Source organism: Anabrus simplex, chromosome 6, assembly GCF_040414725.1.
Source record: "Anabrus simplex isolate iqAnaSimp1 chromosome 6, ASM4041472v1, whole genome shotgun sequence".
Taxonomy (NCBI): domain Eukaryota; kingdom Metazoa; phylum Arthropoda; class Insecta; order Orthoptera; family Tettigoniidae; genus Anabrus; species Anabrus simplex.
Window position 1 is genome coordinate 335,019,943 of NC_090270.1, and position 25,468 is coordinate 335,045,410.

Sequence of the window (25,468 nt, forward strand, 5' to 3'; positions counted from 1 at the left end):
GAGCTAACCGGCGCTCAGGTTTCCAAGCCTACCCAAGGCAACATTACATCGACTTACAATCCCTTGCCTCTCAAGGCACAACTTACACTTTGAAAATAATTTTATACGGGGGTATTTAAAACCCAATCTACGGGGCCTTCATGGAAAAAGAACAGCTTAAATAACTGGCCCAAACAGAAAAGGAATGGAGGCGTACACTGCGCTCCAAGATAATGAAAGCCTAAAAATCTACAGGGCTCTAGGCCGAGGAAACAGGGGCTATTCCCTATCTACTGAGATGACTCGTATAGAAATTACTTTAATACATTACAGAAATGACAAACAGTTAAAAAACGTAGTCATCTCAAACCAAGGTGAAGTGGAGCTCGAGAGGGTAATTCCCTCTCTATACCCAATTTATAATTAAAAAATTTATGGAGCCAAAGAGAAGTTACATTTTAGAAAAGTAGGTTACATAGTAAAGATGCAGGCCTTCCCCTTCGGAATAATTTGCGGAGGTAGCAAGAAAATTGAAGGTATGTAGCCTTGTAGATGTTCTAGCTGCCGACGAAAGAGGCCGCCCGCCTCCTGCTTAAACACGCACACTCAGAATGACGATGATCAATAGGCCAAGAAACGTGAAAAGCCGTAGTTTCTAAACCCTAAAGGAAGGTTCGAGAGCATTCAAGATTAATCAGAACACGCCCCCTTAAATTTTATTGGCTAACACAAAGTAAACAAGAATTAATGTAAAAAATTCCTGATTGGCTAGATTCAAAACTGGCGGAAAGAAAAGGAAGTATTGCCAACCCAAAAATAAATGAACATAGATCTGTTATGGACAACCTAGAAATACAAAACTTCTTTAAATTATAAGTTCTTACACCTTGCACCAGGGTGCATGATCATAGTTTTTAGTAGTGTCTTCTATGGAAGAATGTCCAAACTTCTTGATGAATGGCAAACAAAACAAGGAGAAATTCAGTCAGTTTAGGGAATTTCACAATAACAAAATTACTTAAATTTTCAGTGGTGATATCTTCTGATTAATGTCCTAAGTTCCTGTTGTAGTAGTTTCCACTTTTATTCGATAGAGGAGTTCATTAAGGCGCCTATTTTGAATGCGCGGCGTTGAGGTGTACCTCCCGGTACAGAAACAGTAACATGTTCATAACTTTGAGACGACATAATGTCACGCGCTTCCAGCGCACTCCGCACTTAAAGCTGAACGTCTGTTTAGTACTCGGCCTTAGCACCTGATCGTGCACCTTATCCGCCTGGTGGCCATGGTCGTTAAGGCGCTGAAGTCTAAACGGTCTGACACCGAGGTTAGCCGGTTCGAGCCCTTTGGTCGAAAACATTTTCACCATCAGATATATCAGGGTAGGGGAGGTGGTGGTATTCAATTTCTAATCACTAGATTGCGTGCCAAAAGTCTGGATTAAATTCCAAACCTCTCCGCAGTTCTCATATAGAGTGAGGACCTATGACGCTGTTGGTGGTAATTCGTCCGTAGGATGGGGACGTTATGCCTTGAGCAGACCCCTTGGTGCTATTCGACAGGAGTAGGATATGTGCCGGCACGGGGTTTCACCCTCTCCGTTCCTACTATCATATATCACATCATTCATTTCATATCATTAACTCCTCTGATGAGGTTGACGTCAGGAAGGGCATCCGGTCATAAAAACCCGCCACGACAGATTCATCTCACCTCATACGCGTCCCCGCAGGGAAACGGGACGGGTTTACACTCTCACACATGTTCTACCTTTTCCTTTATCTTATAGTTGATCTCACCAGTGCTCTATTTTAACTAATTTTTAATTTATTTTGACTACACACTCGGCATATTATTTCAGATACTGAAAGGCTAAAAACAACCACTTAATCCTAAATCCTGAAAAACACGAAGTATTATCATAGGAAACTCTAAATTATTACATGTAATAAGCAATATCAATCCTCCTCCAATCATAATCAGTGACCTTTCTGCATCGTACCGTAAGAAACTAACTAATCTTGGAATCTCCATCAATGAGATTCTGATCCGGAATGAACAGGTAAATAATGTATGTAGAAAGTTTCATGCAGCTCTATAACTTATCCCCTGAAACGTCACAAGAATTTTTTCATCAAAAACTTAAAATTAATCCAAGCTCTACTATTTCCAATTTTAGACTACTGCTATACGTTACTAGTCAATCTAAATGCTGAACAAACTTTGAGACTTCAACGAGCAGAAAACTCATGCATACGACATGCCTTCCATCTGTGACATGACGCTCATGTTAACACAATATTTCAAAACATTGGGATGGCTACGCATAAATGAACGAAGGAATTCTCACCTAAAGAAACTTGTTTACCAAGTGCTCTCGAAGAACACTCCTACTTACCTCTCTTCTAATTTTCGTTTCCTTTCCTCATTCCATGAAATTAGTACCCGTTGTGGTTCCCTTCTTGAAATTCCACTCAATCGAACGAATTCCTACAATCATTCCTTTTTAGTTACTGCAACAAGACTCTGGAATACACACCCAATGGACATTCGGCAGCTTACTTCCTCCCATAAATTCTAGTCTGCCTGCCGAAAGTTTTTCCTGGCAACACATAACTGAGTTGTGTGAGTCATTGTGTATATGATGTGTGAATGGGTTTTCTACTGTTGTATGCACTTCAGTCTTTATCCTTACTATTACTATACTTCCTCTTTATAGTAGTATTATTAGTAACTCCACCAGTGCCGGTCCCAAGTCCGGGCCCCATCTCGCAAGTGATGGGGAAGGAGGAGGGGGAGGAGCAACACCTCGTTAAAAAACCAGGGTCCATCTGGGTCCGGATGGTAGTACCCTGTAAGGGCCCCTGCCTAGGGTTAACGGTCTCAAAGACGGAAGAGGAGTTTCAGATTCCCAACGGCGGAGAGAGCGGAAGAGCTGCCTCCAGGACTCACAGTCCTGGTTGTATTTTTGTGGTCTTCGGACCACACTAGAAATAACTTTCATCAGTGATGGAAGTGTGTCAAAGTCCTTAATGGCAACTTCGGCGGAGATGGAGACCATCGGTACGGTGTAGTTGGCAAATGAGGCACTCTATCTTTCTGGGAGTTAATGCAGAGAGGAACGTAGCGTTTGTACTCCAGAGGAGCGGCTACAAAACGCGTCTGTTCTCTAGGTCAGGAGCGGCCTAACCACCTGCTGGCAGCAGCTCTAAAATGCTTGGCGACAGGCTCCGTGACAAGCCGGCCGTAAAAACATACCGTCACAACTTTATGGAAATGTTGTCTCATGGAATCGGAACCACGGCTAGGGCATCCCCCGCTAAAAGCGACGCGTGTTGGAAGGGCCCAGCCAGCACGAAAAGTATGCAAGGGTTACCGTCGCACGGGCGGCGACGGCTAAACAAGCGAGCCCCCACATTCTGTATAGCATCACTGAACGTCGGGACTATGTCTGGTCGAAGCAGTGAACTGGCCACAGCACTTGAAAGAAGGCATATAGACATCTGCGCGGTGCAGGAGACAAGATGGAGTGGAGAAAAGACACGTGGCATTGGGTGTGGATACAAACTCATATACAACGGAACCCGAAGAACAACTAACGGTGTTGACATTGTTATATCAGCAAAATTTGATGGTTCTGTCTCTGAGGTGCAACGCTACAATGATCGATTGATGAAAATCGTATATGTCGCGGATAGAAGGAAGGTCCATTTTTTCAGTGCTTATGCTCCACAAACCGGCCTAGACGCGGAAACAAGAGATACTTTCTGGGAACTGCTTGACAAAAAGACCGCTGAAGTGCCACCAGAGGACTACCTTATCGTTGCCGGTGATCTAAATGGACACGTTGGACAGAGGAAAGAAGACCACACTGCCCATGGTGGACATGGAGAGAAGAACAGCGATGGCCAACGAATTCATGATCTGATCATCACGAACACCTGGTTCAAAAAGCGTGATACTCATCTAATCACGTACTACAGTGGCTCCAATGCAACTCAGATTGACTACATCCTTGTGAGACGACGGAATTTCAAAGATGTCCTAGATACAAAAGTTATTCCTTACGAAACCGTCGCGATGCAACACCGGCTTGTCATCTGTAAGCTACGGATGTAGCCGCCAAGAGCTGAATTCATACTCAGAAATGGACCTAAAAGAATCAAATGGTGGCGCTACAAGGAGAAGGAGGCCGACATTGTTACAAAAATTACAGTGCCACCAATCACCACGGTTGAAGAGAGCTGGACTAAACTGAAAGACGCCGTTCATGAAGCCGCACGCTCTATTCTTGGAACAACTAATCCAGGACGACGTAGGATTGACAAAGACACATGGCTTTGGAATGATGATGTTAAAGATGCAGTGCGGAAGAAGAAACAGCTGTACCATGGGTTTCTTTCAGATAAAACACCATCTCGTTGGGATGCCTACAAAACAGCCCGTAGTGAGGCGAAGAAGGTCATTGCTGTAACAAAAGCAAACCGATATGCAGACCTATATGCAAAACTTGACGCGCGCGAAGGTGAGCGGCACATTTACCGGCTACTCAAATCGAGGTACCGCAAAACGGAAGACATCCAACGTTTCTACGGCATCAATGACGAAAAAGGTGACCTGCTGGTCGAATGGAAGAAAGCGCGAGAACGCTGGCGGAGCTATTTTGAGAAACTTTCAAGCGAAGAATTTCCCCACCCACCAATCCCAACCACCTCCGCTATTGAAGGCCCAGTGAAGGAAATTGACGTCACGGAAGTTCAGGCTGTTCTGAAGGAGATGAAACCAGGAAAAGCCACCGGCCCCGATCTTCCGGCAGAGTTCTGGTGCTCTGAACGGTGGGATGCGGCAATATGGCTAACACAGCTTTTCAATCAGATCATCAAAGAAGGTCAAATACCATCAGATTGGCGACGGAGCATTACCGTACCAATCTTCAAGAAGAAGGGAAGTCCTGCCGATTGTTCTAATTATCGCCCAATCAGACTTCTGAGCCACGCGATGAAGATCTTCGAACGTATTCTCGAAAAAAGGATTCGCCAGATAGCTAAACATACAACGAACCAAGCTGGATTTGTGATAAACTGTGGCACAACGGATGCAATCCACGCTGCATGGCTGTTAGTTGAGAAACACCATGAAAAGGATAAGCCTCTTCATCTCGCTTTTCTGGATCTTGAGAAGGTCTTTGATCGGGTGCCACACGACCTAATATTGTTAGCACTACGAGAACACAGCATTCCAGAGCACCTTGTTAAGTGGGTACAGATGCTCTACGTATAACCAAGGAGTTATGTTCAAGCTGCCGCAGGAGCGTCCGATGATTTCTGCATCACTGTAGGAGTACATCAAGGCTCTGCCTTATCACCACTGCTGTTCATTCTTGTGATGGACACTGTTACATCCGATCTGCACAAGCCAATACCATGGACACTTCTCTATGCTGATGATGTCATGTTGGCTGCTGAGAATAAGTCTGATCTCCAGCGCCAAACAGAAGAGTGGAACAACCGACTAGCGCAATACGGCCTGGGCCTTAACAAAAAGAAGACAGAGTACATGTCATTAGATCCTCGAGAAGTTAGAACCATCCACGTTGATGGTGAAGATCTACCACGAGTAGAGAAATTTAAATATCTTGGCTCCACACTCTCTACCGATGGCAGACTTACTGATGAGGTCAACACAAGGATACACGCAGCCTGGCTGAAGTGGCGAATGACAACGGGCGTCACCTGCGACCGTCGGATGAAGGACCATCTGAAATCTAAGATCTACCGGACTGTTATCCGTCCCGCCGCTCTATACGGCACCGAATGTTGGCCTGCTACGAAGAAGGTAGAACGTCGAGTAAGCGTCATGGAGACAAAGATGCTTAGGTGGACAGCTGGCATCACTAGACAATATTAGGAAACGCTTTGGCGTTGCACCGATCCAGAAGAAAATGCAGGAAAATCGTCTGCGCTGGTTTGGACATGTATTGCATGCAGAAGACAATACACTGGCAAAGTCAGCGTATACATTTTGAAGTCGCTGGAAAGAGGCCCAAGGGACGACCAAGACAGCGAAGAATCGATACAGTGCACAACGACCTGAAAGCTGTAAGACGTGGCCCGTGACCGAATTAAATGGAGACAACGAATCCATACAGCGGACCCTGCCACCAGGCGGGACAAACGCTAAAGAAGAAGAAGAAGTAGTATTATTAGTATTGACACACTAATTGCCGTACTGATTTGTAACTTAGTATATCTGTTCGTAGTAATATTTCTTCGTAGAATTACTATGTCTTACTTTTATGTTTACATTTCAAGATTTTGTTGTTTAAAGTGGTTAAGTGTAACAGAGCGCCGTGAGCCCGAACTTCGACACAAATGTAAGTCAGGAATGAATAAATAAATAAATAAATAAATAAATAAATAAATAAATAAATAAATAAATAAATAAATAAATAAATAAATAAATAAATAAATAAATAAATAAATAAATAAATAAATAAATAAATAAAATAGACTTAAATTTTGTAAATAGATTTAATAATAATAATGCTATTTGATTTATGTCCCACTAACTACTTTTACGGTCTTCGGAGTCGCCGAGGTGCCGGAATTTAGTCCCGCAGGAGTTCTTTTACGTGCCAGTAAATCTACCGACACGGGGCTGTCGTATTTGAGCACCTTCAAATACCACCGGACTGAGCCAGGATCGAACCTGCCAAGTTGGGGTTAGAAGGCCAGCGCCTTAACCGTCTGAGCCACTCAGCCCGGCGTAAATAGATTTAACACTGATGATGGACCTTAGAGTCCTAACACCGTTTATGTAGTAATATAGTGTGCTGATACGACTGTTGTGATTAATAATAACAAGCAAACCCCATGGCGCAAAAGACCCGAAGGGCCTTGGCCCACCAAGCGACCGCTGCTCAGCCCGAAGAACTGCAGATTACGAGGTGTCGTGTGGTCAGCACGCTGAAACCTCTCGGCCGTTATTCTTGGCTTTCTAGACCTGGCCCACTATCTTACCGTCAGATAGCTCCTCAATTTTTATATGATTAATAATGTATAATAATAATTTTATACATAATTGCATACTTATTGAAATATTTTTCGTAGCGTAGGGCAAGTTTTGTAGACCTTCGGAGTAGAATTCTGCCGCCTGCGAGGGAAACAGTTTCTAAATCTCCGCTTTGGTGTGAAAACGCTTCAGATGCAGAAAGGGATGGTGGCACAAAGTGCATTCAGCTCGTGCATGTAAAATATGAAAAACATGAAAGTAGTACAACGATCTTGCTAAGATCAGAAATTTGCCCAGCTTTTTTGCAATTTACTTCGAGTGTGCGTACACCTCAACCAAATACGGATTAAGCAGATTGAGATAGCTGACATTTAGTTTTATTGAGCCTCTATTTCCATCATTCGGTAAGAGTAAAATTCCGAAACAAAAAATATTTCTTTAACAGGGACTTTTGCATTTGGATAAAGCTGGAGTATCCTTCGTTCGTGGTTTCCCATTTTCACGCCTTAATCAAGGCCAGGGTCCACGGTCAATTCCTCCCCACTCGTAGCCCTTGTTCTTTGGTTGTGTAGGTTCACTTGGAACAGTCCTCTATATAAAACACTTAAAGGAAGAACTTTACTTCACCTTACTTTTAGATAAAAGCTCCTGCCTATTCGACAGTCTCTGGCATTTGAGCATCTGGATGTCGAAAATCGGTTGACCTGTGTGATATCCTCAAACAACTAGTCATACACCGACCAAGTGGTTGCGTGGTTCGAGTCCCATAGCTGTCAGCTTGCATTCGGGAGATAGTGGGTTCGAACTGCACTGTCGGCAGACCTGAAGATGTTTTCCGTGGCATCACATTTTCACACAAGGCAAATGCTGGGGCTGTACCTTAATTAAGGCCACGGCCGATTCCTTCCCATTCCTAGCACTTTCCTATCCCATCGTCGCCATAAGACCTATCTGTGTCCGTGCGACGTACAGCAAATTGTTATAGCCTATACAGGGAGTTTCAGCTAAGTTGTCCACCTCCTATATCTTCTCATCCTTTAAAATAGACATTCTCTTTACAGATTCTTATATTGTATTAAATGGGCTCATAAAATACTGTCCTATTCCTCTCGACCATATACGTATGTAATTGCCGAGAAACCGGTAGAAACTTAGTTTTGTTTTTTGAGTTTCGCATGAGTGGGAAATGAAATGACGTATGGCTCTTAGTGTCGGCAGTGTCCGAGGACAAGTTCGGCTCGCCAGATGCAGGTCTTTTGATTTGACGCCCGTAGGCGACCGGCGCGTCGTAATGAGGATGAAATGATGAGGAAGAAGACACATACACCCAGCCCAGTGCCAGCGGAATGAACCAATTATGGTTAAAGTTCCCGACCCTGGCGGGAATCGAACCCGGGACCCCTGCGGTCAAAGGCCAGCACGCTAACCATTTAGCCATGGAGCAGGACGTATGAGTGGGTATCAGAGAGAAAGCGATGCGCCACGCGCTGTGATGCCCAGTGTACTGTCTTCCTGCATGACTCACGCTTTGTTTATAAACACGCATACGGAACGTATTCCATACATAGCATTTTGTGATGGTATTGTGTATTATCAAAATGTTTGATGGTCAGCCACGCTCATAAGAATATAATTAGAAGAGACGTTCACAAGAAACTAAATGGGCGAGTTTTTAATTGTAATGTATAAATTAACTCATTTATTTAGGTCACCAGTATTGAAAGAGTAAAGTGATTATCATTTATCCTATGCAGTAAGGTGGTGTCAGATAGGATACAGGACGGGGTGGAGTGGGGGAAATGCTTATGGACATACGAGACGGCATTCCACACACGACTCTATTGTACGGTTACAAGACTACTGCTGATCTACTACGTTCGTTTCTACGCGAGCACATTCACATGATAACTAAGGCTATGCGGGCGCCAGGTACGATTCCACTAATTCGACTACTGTTGTCGGTACTACAACGACTATATAATAATAATAATAATTCTAGAATTAAAAATTATATGAAAATATATTTACTCACATAATTAATGTGAAATCCGGGCACTGCATGCTCGCTGCAAGTTGAGAAAAGTCTGGTGTGTAACTGGAATAGGCTGCTCTTAACGCGTCATCCAGGTATGAGTTTGTCAGGCAGGATCGGTATTTGTTTTTGAATATGTTCGTAGTCGAAAACGCGACTTCACAAAGATAGGTTGAACCAAAACAAGATTGCATCTTCAGAGCAACACTGCTGGTAATGGGGTATTTTTTACCGTCCACCAGAGTCCAGAAATTGGCACATGTTGTGTAGGAGGATTTCAAAGAAAGGTCTGACTGAAGGCTTAAAATTTCCATTTCTAATTCTTCAGGATTATAATTTTCGAATATTTCACACACCCTCCCTCCAAGCTCACAAACGTCAACAGAAGCGAAGGGATTATTGACATGCATGATCACTGGTTCAAGCATTGGAAACTGTCTAAATCTGCTACCAAATTCGGACCCAAGAGTTTCAAGATGTTTAGCAAGAGATGAAAAATCACGCTTGCCGCCATTTACTGTATCTGCCATAGATTTCAAATTTGGAAAATGTAAAAGGGGATTTCTATTAAAATGGACAATCTCTACTTTTTCTTTTCAAATACATTGACAATAATTATCATACCTGAAATATTATGATCTTTTCCTTGCAATTCGAGATTTAACTCATTTAATTTTGAGGTGATGTCTGCCAAGAATGCGAATTCGATTAGCCAAGATATATCAAGTTCGTGATAATATTTCCCAGGAGATGATTTCATAAAGTCTCGTATCTCATCCAACAGGCAGCAAAACCGTTCGAGTGTTTTCCCACTACTAAGCCACCTTACGTCTACATGAAGGATGACGTCACCATACTCCGAATCTGACATACTTAAAATATTTCTGAACAATCGATGACGAGTAGATGACGATCTTAAATAATTCACGACATGAATTACAATTTTCATGACATGATCGAACTTTAAAACCTTTGCGCATAAAGCTTCTTGGTGAATAATACGATGATAAGAAAGGAATTTTGGAAATGATTCATCCTTAGCGCAAAGAGAAAGAAATCTATTATTTCTACCAGTCATAGACGGTGCCCCATCGGTTGTTATAGCGACAGTCTTTGACAGTGGTAAGTTACTCTCTTTGGTGAATTTAACGAGCATTAAATATATCTTCTCCCCTAGTGCGTCCATGAAGTGGCAATAGCTTGACAAATTCTTCCTTTACTGTAAAATCATTAAGAACCATTCTAGCAAATAGACACAACTCAGCAGTGTCAGACATATCAGCACTTTCATCAAACTGGAGTGAAAAATGTTCACACGATTTCAAATCCTGATGTAATTGAGATTCCACATTATTAGAAATCTGTTCAACCCGCCTAGCAACAGTTTGGTGGGACAACTGAAGTCCTTTGATTGAAGATATCAATTCAGATTTATCTTTGTGAGATTCGAACAGAGATTCAGCGGCATTTAGCATAGCTTCTTTCACTACTTCCCCATCACTGATGTTTTTTTCCTTTTAGCTAGGACGTAACAAACTTTGTAAGAAACTATTGTCACCTTACGCGTTTGCTGAAATAGCTTCTTAAAAGCACATTGTTGCAATGCTAATTTAGATTTTAGGTCTTTCACTTTATGTTTTCTTAATTCAGAATTAACAGGAAATTCACTGTCAAATTTTTTGTGATTAGTCAAAAAATGTCGCTGTACATTACTTCTCTTAGGAACAGACACGCTAGCATTACACAATAAACACACAGACTTTCCTTTGTTTTCAATAAAGTAATACTGGTCCTCCCATTCACTGTTAAAGTTATAATTTCTTTGCCTTAGGCCACGTTAAGACGAGTTATGTTTAATGAATAATTCAAAGTTTAAATAGTAATGAAAGAAAGCACACGAAACATGTTAAATGTACAACTTATCACAACACAAATGCACTCAAAACGTATTCCATAAGCCCTGCATAAGCTCACAAGTAATACTGAATGTTCGCCTGAAAGCTAGGAACTGGGAACATTCCAATTGCAAGACTTTCATAAATCGTTTGTTCATTGTTTACGGCACAGCTTTGTTGGGATTAAAGTTACTTTGTGGGCAAATTGGGTGTCCCATTGTCGTCCTGGTGAAACTTTGTCATGGTAGGTTGTTTATGGCATTGCAATCAAGTGAATCATAAGGAAGTGGTTCTGTTTGGCAGAATAAATATGCGGCTATATTTGGCTCCATGAGTAGAGAGGGCCTTATACCTGGCGCTATCCCCCCACTGTGAGAGGTTTGTGGAGTATTTCCCTTTGTCGCAACTACTTACATGTCGAATAGCTCTCTTTATGAACCTTTCTTCTATCTCTTCACTAATTGCGGACACGAGTCAGTTAGGCCTAGATCACATTTATGGATTACTCAAAGCTCTTTGTGTATTTGGAGGTACGGATATAAAAAATTTCCTGACTTTGAGGACGGTATTTTTAAGAGAAAAATAAGAATATTTATTGAAGTGCAAAAGTATTGTTTCCAAATATTAAGTAAAATTTAATTTGGAAATTAATTGCGAAGGGCGCCATAAAAGGACACCTCAGGCGTCATGGCACCCGCGGGCGCCGCGTTGGACAGGGCTGTACTATAGCAACGAGGAAAAATTGGACATGCTTCTTATTTATGGCGATTGTACAAGGAATGCGACGTCAGCTGTTACATTATATACGACCGAGCTCGATAGCTACAGTCGCTTAAGTGCGGCCAGTATCCAGTATTCGGGAGATAGTAGGTTCGAACCCCACTGTCGGCAGCCCTGAAAATGGTTTTCCGTGGTTTCCCATTTTCACACCAGGAAAATGCTAGGGCTGTACCTTAATTAAGGCTTCGGCCGCTTCCTTCCCACTCCTAGCCCTTTACTGTCCCATCGTCGCCGTAAGACCTATCTGTGTCGGTGCGACGTAAAACAACTAGCAAAAAAAAAACATTATATACGGAGAGGTATTCGTTGCAACAGCGTCCTTCACGAAATATCCTTCGCAGATTATGTAGGAAATTGTTTACTGACGGAAACTGGATGCCTCGTAAGAGAAACAGAAACAAACAAGCAACAGGTGAATCAACGACAATAGACGTTCTTGCACACGAGCACAAGGGGCATTTCGAGGGGCAGCCAAGTGTCGTTCGTATTTCAGAGCGGTACAAGTACCATCCGTACCACGTATCACTTCACCAGCAACTGCATGATCGTGGAGGAAGGAATTCTGTCAGTCTTTTCTTGTGCAAGTACGAGATAATGGACAGTTCCTCTAGCGAGTTATTTTCACCGACGAAGCCACGTTCAGCAATAATGTGAGTGGGGGCGGTAGAATAACACCCACGGTATCCCCTGCCTGTCGTAAGAGGCGACTAAAAGAGGCCCCAGGGGCTCTGTACTTTGGATCGTGGATTGGCGACCACGAGGGCCTTAGCTGAGTCCTGGCATTGCTTCCACTTACTTGTGCCATGCTCCTCACTTCCATCTATCCTATCCGACCTCTCTTGGTCAACTCTTGTTCTTTTCCTACCCCGACGGTATTACGTATGGAGGCCTTAGGAGTCTTTCATTTTCATGCCCTTCGTGGCTCTTGTCTTACTTTGGCCGATACCTCCATTTTCGAAGTGTCGGACCCCTCTTCCATTTTTTCACTCTTGATTCGTGCTATATAGAGGATGGTTGCCTAGTTGTACTTCCTCTTAAAACAATAATCACCACCACCAACACCACCTCAGTAACAATGGCAACGTAAACTTGAGGAACATACACCACTGCACTACGGAAAACCGCACTGGCTGAGGCTGGTGGAACACCAGGGGCAGTGGAGTGTTAATGTGTGGTGTGGGCTTCTGGGGGACGGTGATCGGTCATTACATCATGGAAGGTATATTAACAGTCACAAGTACGCAGATTTTCTTGGGGACGTACTACTTGCTCTCCTCGAGGATGTTCCAATCGATATACTGCACCCGTCCACCTCCCGAGTCCCAGACTAGCATTTATCTCAGGGGTGTCGGTTCATTATTTAAATCATCAAATATAAATATAACGGCATAATAGAACACGGGGATGAACGGAGCAACTTAAAATTAAAATGGGGAATGCTCGATTGTAACTTGAATTTAAGGACTCCATGATAGGACTAGGAAGTGACTGTTACTTTAAAAAGGGCATCATCTATCTACAATAAAAAGATTATGAGAGTGGTTTCCTTTGAAATAATTGCCAGAAGGAGCGGTTTATTACGCCATTTGACGTATGAAACTTTGATACACTTGGCAACAACATTTGAATTTCCACACATGTTACATATATAAATCACTTGCCATACCGCAAGTGGTATCAATATCTTGCTGCGTTGCTTCTGAAATAAAATGACATTTTGGAGGTATAATTCACGGATCGATTCTATTTGAATCGAACCGTTGTTCAAAGATATAGCTTCCTTCTATCGGGAGCCCGAGCATAACCCATGTTACGGTCGGCTTCCCGATTTAACTAAGATGACGTACTCCGGCTATGTACATTTTTCCGAGACCGGTACTCGGACTGGGTAATGTTTCTCGTGAATTGCGAAAACTGGATTCCACGGACAGTCCCTATCTTACGATATCCAGCTGATGCCATACCACTGAATCAGCATTTATATATTATTTACATGTGATCTGAGATGTTTCCAGTTAGCCTCAATAGACTACTGCCACAGATGAGATAACGAGAAGCGGTGGGAAATACCGTGCCAGTGACCCCCCTCGCATCGCGAGCGAAGTAAACAAACACGCCAAGTATACAGTCACATCGTCCCATACGGAAACCGTACGATAACGAGGTACCAAATGACTCTAATATTATCATTCATTTTATTCAACATACGAATAGAGGGATGTTGTCACCAAACAATTTAATTCACCATCGTCACAATATTCATGAAATTATTCTTCTTATTATTATTATTATTATTATTATTATTATTATTATTATTATTATTATTATTATTATTATATCCCTCTCGTGGTTATTATTATTATTAATGAATAGGTGACTCAAGATATTAATATTATTATTCACGTCACACAAGTTTATTATTATTATTAATGAATCGGTCACATCCGCCAAAATCTATATTAAGATATCGGTCGCAATTACAAACATTTCACTGATCAACCAACGACATCATTACAGTTATTATTATGACAATTATTATTAATCTGATCGCGATGATTTAACATCGTCCTAACATTGTTATTATTATTATCGGTTGCATATTATCATTTAGATTCCCGTTTAACATCTTTATCAACGCTCAATTAATTAAGGCGGTCCAATCCTTTATCTGCAATATTTATTATTATTATTATCACGACATCATGATTGTTCTCGTTCGTCATTACAATGAATACAATATACGACCATTTATGTGGAATCTGAACTCTCATTATCCTTAGATCCGTTGTATCTCAACGAACAGCTGTGCAGTCTATTTATTTCGTACATGCTGTCACGGGTTCGAATTCTACCCGCTGCGTAACTCAGTATTTCTCTGTGACACTGCCCGTACATTTTACACTCATTTCAATATCCTAAGTGTCTCTCGTACGGAATTTATTTTCCTCTCTATCTCAATATTCCTCGATTCATTTATTTCTCACAGAATTATCAACTGACTTATTTATTCATTCTGACATCGTACGACCTTTATTATCTGACTGCAGATTCTTTCACATTTTCTATCTCATTTTGATCTAGCTTTAGTTCATTATCCACAAATAATCGTAACATCTTGAAATTATATTTACCAAAATTTGACAATCATGGTCTCGTAATATTAGCACTACATGTTCCGGCTAATGAATCGCAACTTTAAGACACGACATTTATACGTAAAAATATTGGACCGTAATTTAAACCACACGTTCATTAACATGTACGGATTATTAGCACCGATCTACATTTCAATATTATTAATTGACCAAATTAAATTATCACGCACTTTAATTCCGAATTAAAAACGACATCCCGTCATTAAATGATTCCCAATAAACTCAACACTTGATCACATAAATTATTATTATCATATTTAAAAAAAATATCTTCTTTAAAAAAAATAGTTATATTATTTATTTATTATTATTATTAATTAAAAAAAATAGTTTTCGCCTGTTACACGGTAGTCCACTCTTAATATGTTTAACGCATAACCCCTTTCACAAAGTCGATTTATTCTGGCTCTAACCACTCCAGATATGATTTACTTGGAATATTATTATATTAATCGCATCTCACAAATTTAACAACTTCACTTTGAAAATATGACCATATTAATTACAACAAAACACACTTGGTATGGCGAAGCTGGATTTTCCTTCCATGTCATTAAATGGCTCGTTAAAATGACAAAACAGAAAACACATATCGGGTCTTATTTAACTAGCATAACCAAAATCAAATGTAAAGAAAATTATTGACTACAAAGAAAATATGAATGCATGCATGACTTAACGTACTACACTATATATACAAATTTACATCTCCAACAAACTGAATACATAAAAGACCCGATTATTTACATTATTATGATTTACTACTGTCCGTGCTACAAATTGAGGATGGGGTCGTTAAGCGACCCATCTTGTTACAGAAGGTAACCAAGTATAATCAAATTATTCCCATTTTTCCCATCACGATAACATTTCCCAAATATTATTTACAGTTTAGTACTCATCTTAGTTATCGGTATTCCATTGCAGCTTTGCAGACGAGAGGCCCCATCCGGCCCCTCTCTGCGTTTTACTCCTCCATTCTTGATGGCGTAGTTTCACAAAAGATTTCCTGGCACATTATCATTTTACACTCATATCTTGATTACCACAAACCTTCACCATTTACAACGTTAACACTGTATACTTTAACTTGGATGCAACAAATTTCTATCCTAGACCCAAGAATTTAATATATACACTATTTAATCTTCGTCCACCTACCGCACAATGGACCTGGACACGTACGACGAGGTGTCAACTATTACGCCCGTCGCGATACGCCCGATTTATACGGCATTCTTGACGTGTTCATGACATCGGTTCGGTATAGCTAAGTACAGGCTACTACTTCCTTAAAGTACTGTTCGTCACACAGTCTATTATGTACGTACTTATGGTGATATATTTTATACTACTCTCTTGCGGGGTAATTACTTTACGTCACTGATATTCATAAATAACAAACACTATCCTACGTTGACTATTTCCAGATTTAACATGTTGCTTGAGCGCGATCACACTTTACAAACACTGGCGGATGCTCGCGCCATTAAATGACTGTACGTCCGTAGAATTCTAAGTTACCGGCGACCAACAGTTCAGCTCCCGATATTCAATTCACGTGTGCTGGCGACCGTCAATTCAGCTCCAACGATTCAAGACAAGTGTACTGGCGAGGATCCCTTGCCCCGTATATATGGATGAAGCCTTTTTCCCGCGGATTCGTTGACGTCATACCCCTGAGGGAGGGGGTGGATTTTTAATATCGGTACTTGCACTCCGAATTGGAAGTTAAAATTTACATCAAATTAATCCACTCCGCTAGCATATCTGCTGGATAAAATATGAACTCCAGGTGATCACAGATTTAGGAGATATGGATGGATTTAGCTCCTCACATTTCGCGCCTTCGTAAGCGTCTCTGACAACGTGGTCTTCTTTCAGCCAATGAGATTCAAGCTGTCTGGTTTCCAAGAAATCCAGCCTTCAATTTAATTAATTTGCCAATAAGTATTGATTATTTTTCCATGCGTGACATCTAATAAATTCAGTACATTCATCCGCGTACTCATAATAATTTATTACTGAATACTTTTGTAGTTACGAAAATATCTCATCCATCATTCCTTAAGATGGTATCCCTGAGTCTCCCATCAAATTTTTACTATTGGCCGGCAAGCGGTCACGTGATTTAAATCTCCACCTGCTCGAACTTAGGCTAGCGAACGTACACTCAGCCGCTGTAATTTTCCATGAGGTCACGGACTTTCTGTCCTGCCAAAAATATCCCAAGGTATTACTCATGTGGTGAGTTTCCTTTGTATGACTCTCCCCCTTCCTCTTTCTGACCAAGACTTATTTGTGGACTCTGTATTTCCTTGTACGCCAACTAATGATATTCCCTGCTGTGAAGTAGCTAAAAGTTGTCGTGTTGAGCTAATCCGTCAGGCTCCTCCAGTCTGTCGTCCTTCCTTCGCTCTGATTTCGACATTACATAAACGAAATATCTTCAACGTCCCTTCTGTATTTCAATAAATGTACCATATTATTTTACCGATCAAATCATGACTGACTATGGGCCTAAGTCACTCGGGTTCAATACGTACGAGCATTTGGTTCAAACACGACGGGTCTCCTGCTCACTACGCAGTCGTTGCTAGGGAAGCCCTTAATAGGTGTGCATGAAAAATATGGCCAGCACGTTTTCCTGATCTTACTCCTGTAGGTTTTTCTCTGGGCCACAGTAAAGGACAAAGTCTATCAACAAGCCCAGAAGACTCCAGATGACCTAAAGCACCGCATTGTTGCAGCATGCTTTACGATATCGAGAGAAATACTTCAGTCCGTGTGTGCACCTCTAACCAAAAGATTCCAGATGTGCATTGCGGTTGATGATGATATTACCGAGCACATGTTAAACTAGTGACTTCAACTCGAGTCGCCTGTAAGCGAACGGGAAAGTGCAGGTCAAGCATTTTAATCGTCTTAATCTGTTTACTCTCTAGCGTCGGTTTTTCCCTCGGACTCAGCGAGGGATCCCACCTCTACCACCTCAAGGGCAGTGTCCTGAAGCTTCAGACTCTGGGTCGGGGGATACAACTGGGGAAGATGACCAGTACCTCCCTCAGGCTGCCTCACTTGCTATTCTGACCAGGAGCCTTGCGGGGGGATGGGAAGATTGGAAGGGATAGACAAGGAAGAGGGAAGAAGCGGCCGTAAGTTAGGTACCGTCCCGGTATTTACCTGGAGGAGAATTTGGAAACCGAAGAAAACCACTTCCAGGATGGTGGAGGTGGGAATCGAACCCACCTCTACTCAGTTGACCTCCCGAGGCTGAGTGGACCCCGTTCCAGCCCTCGTACCACTTTTCAAATTTCGTGGCAGAGCCGGGAATCGAACCTGGGCCTCCGGGGGAGGCAGCTAATCACACTAACCACTACACTACAGAGGCGGACAGGACAAGCATCACCTTTCTATTTCCAGGAACAACAGTACTTCACGAACACATTTCTGGAGCCTTTTTTACCGCTGAGTGTTCACAATACATGTTCGAAATTCACCTGTAGCAGTGGTGGAAGTAGGACGGTATGGCATACAGATAGCAAATTAAGACGTCAAAGGGCACATCGACAATAAACATTTAAAATAAATCCTTTCAATGAAACTGCATTCCTTGCCTCAGAAAATATTCACCCTCGCCAGATCACAAATTGTAAAACGTCACTCGCATAGATTGCCTTCCGTTTCTCTGCTTTGCATGGCCTTTCACATTCTTATCGATATCTTTAGTTTTCAAGCGGCCCAAAATTTAATTTTTCTCTTTCTACTTGTTTATTGTTACGAACGGCTGGTAACCTCCATGTTCCACCCTTAAATTTACAACCACAAGCACCATCACCATCTACAGTCCCTCAAAAATGATTGAGAGCATGGTATCGTATCTCAGAACACCTGCGCTCGTGTTAAACCATCTCTCTCGGTTTATTCGAATTGTTTTTTCAGGAACATGTAAACCAAGCGGGGCAGTTTAACGCAAGTGCGCATATACTTGGAAGAGAATTAAATAATCCCATACACTCAACGATTTTTTGACCGACTGTACATTTCTTTGCGTGATGCAAGTGATTGAAATGGGGCATAATAAAACAATGCTCCTAAAAATAAAAACACATGAACTTTTTGTCTGAACAGCGGTTTATGCTAGCATACCAACAGTAATTGATTTCGAACTCGACCACTCTCTGTTGTAAAGGTACATGTTGGCTTTAAGGAAAACCAAAAAGCCCAACAATAATGTTGTCTCTTAAATGTCCATCGATTATTTCCAATGACTATGCCATTCACTGGATTTTGAAGTTATTGATTTCATCTCATGTTCTATGTACTCATGGGAAGGACAATGAAAGACTAAAATTATTACAATTTCACTCTATTGATGGTCTTTTCTCATTCAACGGCAATGAAACAGAAGCTTTGTAACTTCGAAATGTCGCACGCATTCTTCATGCTGTCTTTCCGACGCCCCTCGAGATATTGGCGAGGTTTGTGTGTTTATCAACAAGGCGTGAGTCAAGCACCAGAACTACGCGCCGACCTAAAGGCGAGTGGCGCATCTCTTTCTGTCTAGTGCCTACTAATTTGAAAACCTTTGAAAGCCTCGTCGGATTTATATGAAAAGCACATCACTGAATTTGTCACACAATATATTATTGTTCCATTGGGTGAAATTCGTAGGGACCCATTTAAATAAGAAAGTTGCTATCAGTTTCTCGGTAATTACATATGTGATCGAGAGGAATAGGACAGTATTTATAAGCCCCTTAATAGAATTTAATAATTTGAAAAGAGCAGGTCTATAACTTTAATGGATCAAAGATTCTTTGAGGTGGACAATTTATCTGAATTACCCTGTGCACAATTTGGACAAGAGATTAAGGATACACAGTTTACCACGCCAAGAAATGGCCTCGGATGACAGTGTTGCAGGCGTTGCAATGGTTTGAGAAGCACTCTTCAGGAGATCATGTACCTACATTCCTTTCTCAGGAACCTTAACATGCTTCACATCCTTAGAACGAAACTAGAACATACTGTATCATTGCATCAGTCCTCAGTATTGGAGATGGATCATTGAACAGAACACCGTACCCTGCTATCCTTTCTTTACGGTTCTCCAAAACGGATTGAATAATTCAGTCACTACTGATCTACATTTAGTGCAGTTGCCCGTTTGGCAGATTCCCTGTGTGTTGTTTTCCTAGTCTTTTCCTAAATGATTGCAAAGAAATTAGAAATGTATTGAACATCTCCCTTGGTAAGTTATACAAACCCCTAACTCCCCTTCCTATAACCGAATATTTGCCCCAATTTGTCCCCTTGAATTCCAACTTTATCTTCATCTTGATCTTCCCTACTTTTAAAGACACCACTCAAACTTATTCGTCTACTAATGTCATTCCACGTCATCTCTACACTGACAGCTTGCAACATACCACTTAGCCGAGCAGCTCGTCTCCTTTCTCTCAAGTCTCCCCAGTCCAAACTTTGCAATATATTTGTACCGCTACTCTTTTGTCGGAAATCACTCAGGACAAATCGAGCTGCTTTTATTTGGACTTTTTCCAGTTCTTGAATCAAGAAATCCTGGTGAGGGTCCCATACACTGAAACCATACTCAAGTAGGGGTCTTACCAGAAACTTTTGTGCCCTCTCCTTCACATCCTTAATACAACACCTAAGTGCCATCATAATCATGTGCAAAGACCTGTACCCTTTATTTACAATCCCATTTATGTGATTACCCCAATGAATATATTTCCTTATATTAACACCTAGGTACTTACAGTCATCCCCCTAAGGAACTTTCACCCCATCAACGCAGTAATTAAAACTGAGAGGACTTACTATTTGTGAAACTCACGACCTGACTTTTAACCCCGTTTATCGTCATACCATTGCCTGCTGTCCATCTCACATCATTATCGAGGTCATTTTCCAGTTTCTCAAAATCTTGTAACGTATTTGTTACCCTATACAGAATAATATCATCTGCAAAAAGCTGTATCTCTGATTCCACTTCTTTACTCATATCATTTATATAGGAAAAACATAAAAGTTCAATAAAACTGTCTTGAGGAATTCCTCTCTTAATTATTTGAAGGTCAGATAAAGCTTCGCCTACTCTAATGCTCTGAGATCTATTTTCTAGAAATTTGGCCACCCATTCGGTTACTCTTTTGTCTAGTCCAATAACTATCGGTAAGGGGGCTTGCCTATTTTGACCTTCGTCTTCTTCTTTTTCTTCTTTTTCTTCTTCTTCTTCTTCATCTTTTTCTTATGATGCTGTCTCCCAACGAAGATTGGCAATCCAATCGACTGTGATAAATCGTGAGAGATTGCCCAATCCTGGATAAGATGTAATTCTTGGGATCGCAATGCTCAGTTGCTACAATTCCAAGGTATTTGAAAAATTACACTTGCTGAAGAATTGTGCTGTTGATGTACAGGGAGGCCAGTCCGACTCGTTGGCCGAATGGTCAGCCTACTGGCCTTCGGTTCAGAGGGTCCCGGGTTCGATTCTCGGCCTGGCCGAGGATTTTAACCTTCACTGGTTAATTCCAATGGTCAGGGGACTGGGTGTTTGTGCTGTCCCCAACACCCCTGCAACTCACATACCATACATAACACTATAATTCACCACAATAACACGCATTTACCTGTACATGGCATATGCCGCCCATCCTCATCGGATGGTCTGCCTCACAAGGGCTGCACTCGGCTTGAAATAGCCACACGAAATTATTATTACAGGGAGGCCTGCGTAGTCTTAGGTGTTTTTGAAATACAATCAACATACTCTTGCCAATATTTCTGTGGCTTGGTTCTAAAAGGGCCAATGTCATTTTTTTTATCGAAATTGAGATATTAACTGATACAAACGCGTTTTATCCTGGCTCGCAACATGTTAAAAGGGCCAATGTCTCTGTTAAGTACTAAACGAGCAGTTAACGTTTAATTAAATAAGCCCTTGCCAATAATATTAGAATACAAACAAAGATTAGAAACCTGGCAATTTTTAAAGAATACGATAGAAAAAATTAGCGTGTAATAAGGTGACTTCCACAAAGAAAGTATAAAGTTATTTACAGTTAGTTATTGAAAAAAATTATTGGAAAACTATAAGCAAAACTTCAAATGCTCGTAGCTCAAAAACAGGTTTTTTGACATTGGCCCTTTTATAACCAAGCCACAAATTTATGAGCAGACCGAATTCTACACCGATCGTTACAACGCTGATAATAATTTGAAGACCACCTTGATTACTGGCTAACACAACGTTATCATCAACAAAACGGATGTTATTTGACATCGTCATTTTTCTTGATCCCTCGGTTAACATCCTCGACAACTTCTTTGAGAGGACAGGACAGGGCACACGCCTGTCGCATAGCTATGTCCTCAGTCGTGTTTCCCTCTATTTTCATCTTTGTCCTTTGGTTCCAATAGAACTGAACACTAGTATTTTTTTAAAATCTCAGCAAATTTTGTCTCAGGTACGTAATCGAACACCTTTCGATAGTCGGGGAATCATGCGTACATGTCGACGTTCATGTTCAGGCATATCATGGATACCACATTCTCCTGATCTTAACCCAATATACGTACAGAAAATACAATTTATGTATAACATAAACATAAATTTAGTGGCGTCTGTAGCATTCATGGTGGTGCAAAAAGTATCAACACAACACTTGAAACAACGGCATAAATTATTGGACCTTCAGTGCATGAGGAGTGAAAAATGATTCTTACCTCGCACAGAATATTTCCTGTAATGCCTAGTTTTACTTACCTTCTTGAGGTCGAAATCGAGAATATCTGACATGAACTTAGGGGCCAACGTTAGAAGGAAGAAGAGACCCCAAAGGTTGCCATAATGACACAGCAGTAATGCGAGGAAGGGCAGTGACGTCATAATTCTCAGTATTGGAAGTTTGCTGCGGGTTTTCGCACCCTCGTTCCTTTCCACATTTGTACCGATCCTCTCCTCAATGTATGTCAGCTCTTTCTCACTAATTCTTGGATGCTTGTCTGGAGAATCCCGGATCAACCATATCCAAAATATGGAGAAGAATAAGACAACACCACCAAACACGTAGAAACTTTCACGCCAACCCCATTCTTCTACAAGAACCCCGCTCACAGGAAAGGAGATCACAGTTCCAAACGTGCCACCTGCAAGGAAAACAGCCATCACTTACATACTGACCGAAATCGCATAATTAATAATCCATCCTTCAAAGAGAGAAGGTACACACTTATGGGTAAAAATAAAGTATTTTAATGTTTTCTTTGCAGAATGTACTTCGACTAAATAATAGAATGAATGAACAAACTTCATTTTCACCAGACCTGTACAGTAGATACGTAATGGATCATTCAAATAAAAATAACCGTAGAATAAAACACAATATAAAGGATAACTACATATAAAAAGCTTCTTATAGAGGGCGTGGCCGCATGTGTATCCCTAATTATACCTGCCCTAACCACAGAGACACTGTAACCAGAGCAATCATCCTTACCTCTCTTCACGGATGCCCAGTAGAGAGATGATCCCCCTCCACCCCGCGGATATCCAGCAGGGGTCCGCCTAGCTTGTCACTCGCGACCTAGCACGATCATCTCACGAGTAGGTCAGGTCCCTCTCCTCAAAAACACGTGCACTCACACCCCATCCTTTCCCTCCCACGGTGAGCCAGTAGTGGGGAAATTCTCCTTAACCTGCACTGAGTTGAGTGTTCTAGTTCTCATATCCTGCCATCATAAATGTCTTGCTTACATATCACACACTACCTAGTTCTTGATCTCTATTCACTTATTACAAACTATCCACTTCATGTCCGTATCGATATGACAAATCATCAGCTACATTCATGTATGCTTATGTGTAAAATAAGGCAAAAGTATTGACCTACCACTAAGAAAGCAACTCCAAGACAAAATACAGTGGATTTGGTCAAAACTAGCAAAGACTGCCAGGAACTGGACCCGCGTTTCTTACGCAGATAATACACATGTAAGAGACACAAAGAAATTAAAGTATAATAGGAATAAGGGTAAAAACATTTTATTAAGAAGAGAAAAATCAAAAAGGCCGCATAGGCAAAACAAGGAGGCCAAATAATCTAATAATTTATATTAATTGTGCGTGGCCCACAATGAAAATACATAAGATTCACGGTTTATCACACCTTCTCACACCTTAATATAAGACGAGATGAAAACTCAGGTATAATGGCATGACATCCACTTCAATTAAATGAGGAACATAAATTCAGCTGGGTTCAAAGTATTTCTTTTATGCATATCAGTTCCAAGCGACCGTAATTTAAAGGAAAAACAGGACTCTATCATAAAATTCTCCGTTTTAGTCCAAAAGATGAGACATAATGCCCACTACAATAACCCTCGAATAAAACAAACATAATATCCCCGAGAATACAAGATTGTTAAGTAAACGAGCTAGAGTTAAAGTATCTAGACCTCCATCACCATGGCTAACTGAACGTCAAACGCATGATGTCCCTTCGAGATTCATTACATCGGCTATATAGACGAACCAACTCTCCTGATATTCTTGAACAGTATCGGTCTCTGCGCAACAAAATTAAATTTTGGGTCCGAAATAAGAAATTATCTCACTACCTACAGCTAGCCAATAATAATATGAATGCACGAAGCACGTGGCGAGAGCTTCGCTCCATGGGAAGAGGGAAGCTTGAACCTAACCATTGTAACCCAGATATATCACTTGACGACTTAAATAAACACTTCTCTGACGTTAAAATTAAGTACCAACCACAGATTATAACTCATACAATTAACACATTACTGACTAAACCGCCACCAAATAGACCAATGTTTAAATTCCTTACTGTTAACGAAACTGAGGTGAAACTTGAACTGCTTTCGGTCAAGTCAAATACCACTGGAGTTGACGATTAAACGCATTCTAGATATTATTTGCCCAGTAATTACTCACATATATAATTTCTGCCTCAGTTCTGGAACATATCCAAGGATATGGAAAGATGCAATCATAAATCTGGTACCAAAAAGTCTCCAGCTATTTCCCTATCAGACTATCGACCTTTGTGTATACTTTCATCTCTCTCCAAACCCTTCGAACGGATAATCCATCGGCAACTAACGGGGTATCTTAACAAATATTCCTTGTTTGACCAATAACTGTCAGGTTTTAAAAAGGGACACAGCACGACCACTGCCCTATTGAGGGTTACAGATGACATTAGATACGCAATGAGTAAACAGAAGGTCACATTACTTAATCTTCTTGATTTTGGCAGTGCAATCGACACTGTTTACTTAGACATATTGCCAGCCAAATTAAAATCCCCTCATATAAATCAGACTGCTTTACAACTCTTTGGCTCTTACCTCACAAACCGCAGTAAAACGAGTCGTTATAAAGAATAAGACTTCTCAATGGGCAATGGAACAGGCAGAAGTAACCCAAGGCTCTGTACTTGGACCATTGCTTTTTATTTTATACATAAACGACATAACATCTCGACTGAAATATTGTAACTATCATATATATGCGGATAACCACCAGATATATTATCACACAAATTTGGGAGATATTCGTCTA

The 25,468-nt window shown here is 41.1% G+C and overlaps 1 protein-coding gene across 5 annotated transcripts in view; it reads right to left on the reverse strand.

Annotated features, from left to right (window-relative positions):
- LOC136875792 (putative inorganic phosphate cotransporter) overlaps positions 1-25,468 on the reverse strand; it is a 280,776-nt gene that overhangs the window by 27,869 nt on the left and 227,439 nt on the right. For all 5 annotated transcript variants that reach the window (XM_067149394.2, XM_067149393.2, XM_068228135.1 and 2 more), the window contains one exon: positions 22,646-23,028. In XM_067149394.2, coding sequence (XP_067005495.1) covers positions 22,646-23,028 — 383 coding nt within the window. The remainder of the gene's footprint in view (positions 1-22,645; positions 23,029-25,468) is intronic.